A 7,934-nucleotide genomic window follows, 5' to 3' on the forward strand; every position below is an offset into this window, starting at 1 on the left:
GCATTAAATATTCAGATTATGCTATTATATAACATATTATGCTATTACATAATATATAATTATTATATAATCATATATACTATATAATGTAATGTTATATAATAAATTATATATTATAATTATATTATAACAATATATATTATATAATTGGTATTACATATAATATATAATATATAATATATTAGCAAATATGTAATATTTATAGCATATATAATGGCATAATATATAATATGATACATGTTATATGTTATATATTATATATACAATGCTATTATATAATACTATATATAATATGCATATATATTATACATATACATACATATACACACACACACACACACACATGCTGTATTTTGTTTGTTCATTTTTTGTCTGTCAGTGGGCACTTTTGTTGCTTACACTTTGTAGTTATTGTGAATAAAGCTGCTATAAACATGGGTGTACAAATATCTATTCTAGACTCTGATTGCATTTCTCTTGGACATGTACTCAGAAGTGGTATTGTTCTATCATATGGTAATTCTATTAAAATTGATAATAAGGGCTACTGCTTATATTGTCTATGAACTACTGCTCTGGATTTGTGATGGATACTACATGAGTCGGCTCTTAACTATACCATATTCTGGAATATGATTGATAATAATTATGATACTCTATGATAAAATATATAAGAAATGTCTATAAACATATGGTTATTGGGAAACTCTAGCAGATTTATGGAACCTGCCATGACTATGGTGTATAGATATTAAGTTGAAGAGTCGACTCTAACCGTATCATTCAGAAGGAAGAAGAGAAGATTTTGTATCATTGGTACTTGACATCAAGTATTCATTCACAATTTCAGAACATGTGAACCAAATAGTGTTACCTGACTTCAAGGATGTTTTATTTGATATTACTATGCAAAGAGGACTCAAGAAATAAATATTATTCCTCAACATAAGCTGATAGGCTGCTGCAGTTTTAGAAGTAAGTCTTAGATATAAAAGAAAAATGATCCTTTATGGGTCGCAAACATTATTCTTAAAATAACTGTACAATGTATGCATTTATGTTGATTTTATGTGCATGCATTTTGAATAAGCATATGATTTTGGCAATACTTGTGTATGTTTACGTAAGCTAAATGTATGTATCCTGATAAATTCTTAGTGAATATATGTTTTTTTTAATGACATTAAAGATTTCTTAGAAAAGATTTAGGCTACTAATGCTTGCATCTTCAAATTTTAATCTCTAGGTCAAAAAATAATTTGTTGTGGTTTTTTTTTTTTTTTACAAAATATAAACATTCAGTTATTTACTTAAGCACTGTAAGATTTTAGATACTACACAACTAAAAAAAAAAAAGCTTCATATTCTGTGATTGACTTACTTTTCTATCTGCCTTCAGGAAAATTGCATCAATGCCCCATGGAAAATTATACTCAAACATCAACTGATTTCATTTTATTGGGGTTGTTTCCACCATCAAGAATAGGCCTGCTCCTTTTTATTCTCATTGTCCTCATTTTTCTAATGGCTCTGTTTGGCAACCTGTCCATGATTCTACTCATCTTCCTAGACACCCGTCTACACACACCCATGTATTTCTTACTTAGTCAGCTCTCCCTCATTGACCTAAATTACATCTCCACTATTGTTCCCAAGATGGCTTCCAATTTTGTGTTTGGAAACAAGTCTATCTCCTTCATTGGGTGTGGTTTTCAAAGCTTCTTCTTCTTGACTTTAGGAGGGGCAGAAGCATTGCTCTTGACATCTATGGCTTATGATCGTTATGTGGCTATTTGCTTTCCTCTTCACTATCCCATTCGTATGAGCAAAAAAGTGTGTGTGTTGATGATAACAGGATCTTGGATAATGGGCTCAATCAACTCCTGTGCCCACACTGTATATGCCCTCCATATCCCTTATTGTCGATCCAGGTCCATCAACCATTTCTTCTGTGATGTCCCAGCCATGTTGACTCTGGCTTGCATGGACACTTGGGTCTATGAGTACACAGTGTTTGTGAGTACCACCCTCTTCCTTGTGTTTCCTTTCATTGGCATTGCATGTTCCTATGGCCGAGTTCTCCTTGCCATCTGCCGCATGCACTCAACAGAAGGGAGGAAGAGGGCCTATTCGACCTGCAGCACACACCTCACAGTGGTAACTTTATGCTATGTACCTTTTGCTTACACTTACCTACGCCCAAGATCGCTGAGATCTCCAGCAGAGGACAAGGTTCTGGCTGTCTTCTACACCATTCTGACCCCAGTGCTCAACCCTATCATTTACAGCCTGCGAAACAAGGAGGTGATGGGAGCCCTGAGAAGAATGATTCAGAGAATCTGCTTTTTGAAAATGTAGACAAAGCTTTTTGCATATGTACCCAAGACTTGGGTATAAGTCCCTTCATCAGTGTACAGTAATTGTAAAATATTATTTTATTCTTGGATCACAAGGACTAGAATCACAAGAAAGTCACCTCATGTCTGGACAAAATTGTCTCTCAAACATATATGTAATTTTAAGCCTTCTCTTTTTTATCTTTATGATGCTTTTTCTCATGACTTTCAAATGCACTCATTTTTTGCTAATATGTTCCCAATGAAAATGGTTCTTTTTCATGTGGAAATGAACATGGAAACTGTTTAACTGAAGCTGTCATTCAGCATAACAGTTCTACTATTTTACATTTATTTTCCAAAATACATAAAGAGAAAAATAAATGTTTCTTGAATGTCTAGATCTAAATAATGTCAGAAACCGTCTTGTTCTTCCCATTGTAGACTCAATGACTTATCTATGTATGTTACCTTTTTTTTTTTTTTTCACTATATGCTAACTTGGCTTTAGAAAGATGTAGGTGAGACTTCATCAGGGATTCTAAAGTCCTAGACCATCCTGAATAAACTATAACAAGTTTATGCTTCTTTTATGGAAGTGAATCCTAGGAAAATGATTTCATCTCAGGTATCCCTCAAAATCAAGTATTAAGACTTGGATGTGCCATAAGAGATGAAGAAACTTTGAGGTTAGTTATAATCTGAGTGGATCAAAAGTTGAGTGTAGCTATTAAGAATTAGGGGGTTCAAGGACATTCCCATTACCACCCCTGACACTTATCACATACTCAGTAGTCACTGCTATCCTTGTATTCGCTCATGCCTCTCATAGGTTATTTTGTTTCCCATTCGCTACATTTCAAAGTTTTACCGGAATAAGTTGGGGGAATATCAACTTCTATACACCAATTCTAGTCATTGATAAATCACTTTTCTAAACACGTCCCGCTATTAATCTAATAAAAACTCTCAGCTCAAGTGAACTTCCTGTTCAAGTAGATTGCTAACACTTCTCATCATTGGTAAGTGAAGAAATGCTCTTTATTTTCTCAGGTTTGGTAGAGAGGAGGTAGGTCATACCCTGCATAATTTATGGGGCACAGCACAAAATGAAAGCATGAGGCCTCTTTTTCAAAAACAGAAAGGGTGCCATCCTCTGTGCTAAAATATGAAGACTTTTTTCTTCAAAATTAATTTCTTATCTATTAAATGCAATACAAATGACAAACAGTATTTTGTGCCATAATTTTAAATATAATAAATAGTAATACATTGTTTTGTGATGTCATCATGGGTAACATTTTTTGCCTCATTTTTCTCCAAATTAATTTCATCAACATTTATGCTTTTAGGAACTTCGTTTTTCTATCCATACAGTTGAATGTGCTGTTAGTCACTGGTGGAAAATTCAAGGCGGCAATTAATTTTTGACAATTTTTAATTTGAGAAGAGTCATTATGAGTATGTTATTGGAGGTGTTTGGAGTATTTATAAGTGGTGACAACAGTGGATCCAACGTCTGATACATTATATCCAAATGCAAATTTTAGTACATGTAGAGTTGATATTTCTTCAGGAAAAATTTTTTCTAATAAAGTTCTCTAATAAATCAATTTCAATCCATCAATTGATATGTAAATCTGAATTTGCTTTTAAATATATATTTAATAACTGTCACTTTAATGAAACTTTCAAATTTCTGGTAATTTGTGGACTTTGTAAAAGATAGTGGAAGTCACTTCATGCTTCCAATACTCATTTATTCATTTTATTACTGTATCTCCAAATACAAGGTAAATTACTGTGATCTTTTTTCAGGTTTCTGAAATTTTATATGAAATTTTATTATTTCTATCAGTAATATTTCATATTAAATTTTAAATATTTTTAACATTGTTAAATTGCATTTCTGTTTCTGAACTTCTGGAAATTTTCTTTGCAATATTGCGGAAGTTTCTAAAACTATAAGTTTTGGATTATTTTATTAATTCTCGTAACTTCCCAATATGCTTTATTGCAATGGCAATGTGTGTACTTTTATTTGTGGTATTTCACTGACAAAGATTACTACTACTAGTTAAGCTCCATTATCACTTCCTGTCCAGACACTCAGGCAAGATAGTTAGTAATTTTATCAATGACACAGGATGGGCTTTGAGGTGGAAGTGAAAGTCATCCCCTGCCCCCAGTGTGAGTCACTGCTATTGCCAGGCAGAGCTCCTTCTGTCTCCTGGCAGTGGACTCTTCCACCTCTGTGCTGCCTCTGCAGCTGCTGCTGTCATCACCGTCACCAGTCTCGTCCCAGTCCCAGAAGAGATACTCCCTTGGGTTTCTATGTGCCCTGGAAACGGATATACGTGTGTGTTCACATGAGGAGGCCAGGCATATTGCTCTGGGTGCATGCTGCTGAGCCCACCTGTGCAGGTACTGCTGCTGTGTCAAATTCACAAGCCAACGCTGCCGCCCAGCATCGTTCCTCTGCTCATGTGTACACCCAGATATAAAACTATGACGTTTTCAAGATGGCAGATATAGACCATTAAGCCAAGCAATAGCCTTTGGGAATATATGCTCCTGTGCAAGTGCACAGAACACATACTCATGAGGCCAGCCTGGAGAAAAGTAGAACAGTGAGTAGAAAGAGAATCTTATCATGCAAACCAGGAAAATGATGGGAATGCCTTCAGTTTTTCCCAGTGGTTATCACTGGAAATAATTTGAGGGAATGTGGAGTTGAACAGGGATGCCTAATATAAACTCCTTAACTATTTCAGGCAGTGAATTATGGAGGAAATCAGGACACCTTGATCTGCTGTTGGTCCTGATATACCATGGCCTGATGGAATCCACACCACTTCAGGACTTAGTTTTCTGAATAGCAAGACAGAGGCTCAGTTCTTTAAAGTATCAGAAAATGCTGTGTAGGTGGCACAATAATCACTCTACATTTCTAGTTCTTTGGCTGAGACATCTCCTTTAACAACAAAAAATAGATTAACAAGAGAAAACCAAAGTTTAATACACATTATATCTCCTGTGTATGGAGAGACCCGGAAAAAAATGAGTAACTCCCTGAAATTGCCCAAGTCATTTCTATAAAAACCACCTTCAGATAAAGACAAAGATTAAGGGGGATTGGGGAGGCTAGTTATGGGAGGTTACCAAAAAAAGGAGATTAAGCAAGGGTATGTTTTTTGTGCAAATTTAAGTCACTGGCTTCTCCACTGAGAAGAGTTTCTAGAAATATGTCCATCATTCGCTTACTGATACAGAGAGGAAGACAACCTTACAAATGAAAATGCCCTTTAAAAACATATATGTCTCTTACAAAAGAGTAATTGTGGTGCTCAGTGTTTTTCCCATGTTCACTGTTTCTTACAAATTACAAGTCTAAAATAATCTTTATCCCAAAGAGGTGTGTATGTTTTAAGGAGGTAAATTTTGCTCCCTTCAATGGCATATTTGAAGTCACTCTTAAAGACAGTCCTATAAATGCAAGAATAATTCTACTTTTTATGCCTGGAAGTGGGGATCAAGCCTGGGAGTGAGGTTCAAGAGATCATAAGCAAATAGTGGGCACTCCAGGATATCAGAAATGACCTTCAGAAATCCTTTATTCCAATAGTCTTCTGGCTCAGAAAAATAGTGAAGGAACTCCCACAAATATTGTGTCTGTACCTATTGGTCATTCCGTCCTCACAAGATCTTAACATTAGGAAGAGCCAAATTATTATAAGAATGAAGATGAAGAAAGAAAGAAAGAAAGAAAGAAAGAAAGAAAGAAAGAAGAAAGAAAGAAAGAAAGAAAGAAAGAAAGAAAGAAAGAAAGAAAAAGAAAGGAGACAAATTATTCATATCTTCTGCCATTTTACAATAGTTTATGGGGATCTACTCCAGATAAGTTTAAAAGCCAGACAATCATGACTTTTGGGTAAAATTGCTTCCTCCCCAAACTGTTTCCTCCCCACGTAGTCCCTGACTCTGAGTTTATTATGTCTCCTTTCAGTCATTACTGTTTTCATTCAGTTGTTAACCTATCACCTAGTGCTTCTTATTCATTATTTGTTTCATAGCTCATACTGGAAGATGCACATTTTAAAGAAAATGACATCCAAATGGATGATTTTATAACGCACACTGTATGAATTGCAAGTTTTCTTATATATTAAATTAACAAAGTTTGATTTTTGCAAACAGAAATGAATATTTCTTACTGCCTCTTTTCAGGGATGAACATCTTTCTAACAATAATGTAAAGGTCAGTTTTGTCATAATATGGAAATAAATGATAATTACCTTCTTGCTATAAGATTTTAACTCCTATTAACTCTTCTACACACTGTATGTGTCCAAAATTTGGAGGGGGAAAAGAAACAAAAGACAGGTGCTATTTAAACCAAATAGCTTTTTAATTACCAAATATTTAGTGAGTACTTACTATATGGTGGGGGATACAAAGATGTATGATTCACACAATTTGGGAACTACTAAAAAGAGAAACTAGGCCAAAATAGTCACTTGTACTAAGTCCCATATCAGCAAACCAACTAACCTAAATGTAGTTTCAACCTCTTCCAGGAATATTATCTTAAACCGGTCAAGGTGGAATTTTTTGGCCAGTAGTTGTGAGATAATTTGAGAGATCCACTAGCCGACCAAAGGAAGATAATGTAATAGTCTTTCCTTGTCCAAGCCCCTTTCTGTCTTTAACATTCTCCCATTTTGTACAGTGCTTTGCACCTCCTTTCTATTTGTTAGACGGGGGTGCTGCCGGGTTTATGAATCATTGAAGAAATCAACATGATTTTTAAATTTACTCAGTTGTATTTTGTTTTAAACAGATTTGTCAGCACTGTGGGTTTGAAGGAGACTTCAGAACATCTAGCTTTGGGGACAACATGAAACATAGGCCTGATGCCTGTGAGCCTTTTTGAGTTCTCTGTCTTTCTCACCAATTTGGAGGGTAGTAACAAAGGTCATATCAGTTCTGGGTTCTGCTCTTTTAATGTCAATATCTCAATGTAATTGACTTTTAGTCTGGAATTACGCTTTTTGAAAGTCTAGTGCCATGCAAAATCTTCATTCTTGGGGTCCAGTGGTTCAGTCATTTTCCCATATATGAGAGTTACTCATTTTTCCCTGGATATATGCCTTGCATATATGTCTTTAGTCTTTTTTTTTCTTTTTAATCTGTTTTAAGTAACTTACTTACTATTACATTCTATTATATTCTCAACCTTTTTAATGTATTTGTGATTTGCATTCAGTCACTTTCAAATCTGCAGCCACATACACACTTCTTTTTGTTACAGGGTTTTCCAGCTGAGAACTTAAAAACGTAAAGGGAAATTTGTTAAGTTATAGTGAGAATTAGTTTAAATTATATATATTTTATAAGATTAACCTTATACTATTGTCATTTATTATTTAGAACCTCACAACTGCTGAATCAAAGCATAGACATAGGGAAAAAAACATCTCAATAAAACAGATGTAGTCATGTCCCAAGCATGTAAAAAATATATTTTCTGTTATATATCTATATATCTATATCTATATATCTATATATTTCTATAATATATTGATCTCTCTCTCGCT

At 34.4% G+C, this 7,934-nt stretch overlaps 1 protein-coding gene across 1 annotated transcript; it reads left to right on the forward strand.

The window, feature by feature from the left end:
- The first annotated feature begins 1,419 nt into the window (after window positions 1-1,419).
- Window positions 1,420-2,358, forward strand: LOC125934792 (olfactory receptor 2L5). The gene has a single exon (XM_049648389.1). It carries the CDS (start codon window positions 1,420-1,422, stop codon window positions 2,356-2,358), a length of 939 nt encoding a protein of 312 aa, XP_049504346.1.
- The last annotated feature ends 5,576 nt before the right edge of the window (window positions 2,359-7,934 follow it).

Source organism: Panthera uncia, assembly GCF_023721935.1.
Source record: "Panthera uncia isolate 11264 chromosome A1 unlocalized genomic scaffold, Puncia_PCG_1.0 HiC_scaffold_17, whole genome shotgun sequence".
NCBI classification, from domain to species: domain Eukaryota; kingdom Metazoa; phylum Chordata; class Mammalia; order Carnivora; family Felidae; genus Panthera; species Panthera uncia.

What these genes read in the sequence shown, in the direction of transcription:
- LOC125934792 (XM_049648389.1), top strand. Translation starts at nt 1,420, where the DNA reads ATGGAAAATTATACTCAAACATCAACTGATTTCATTTTATTGGGGTTG.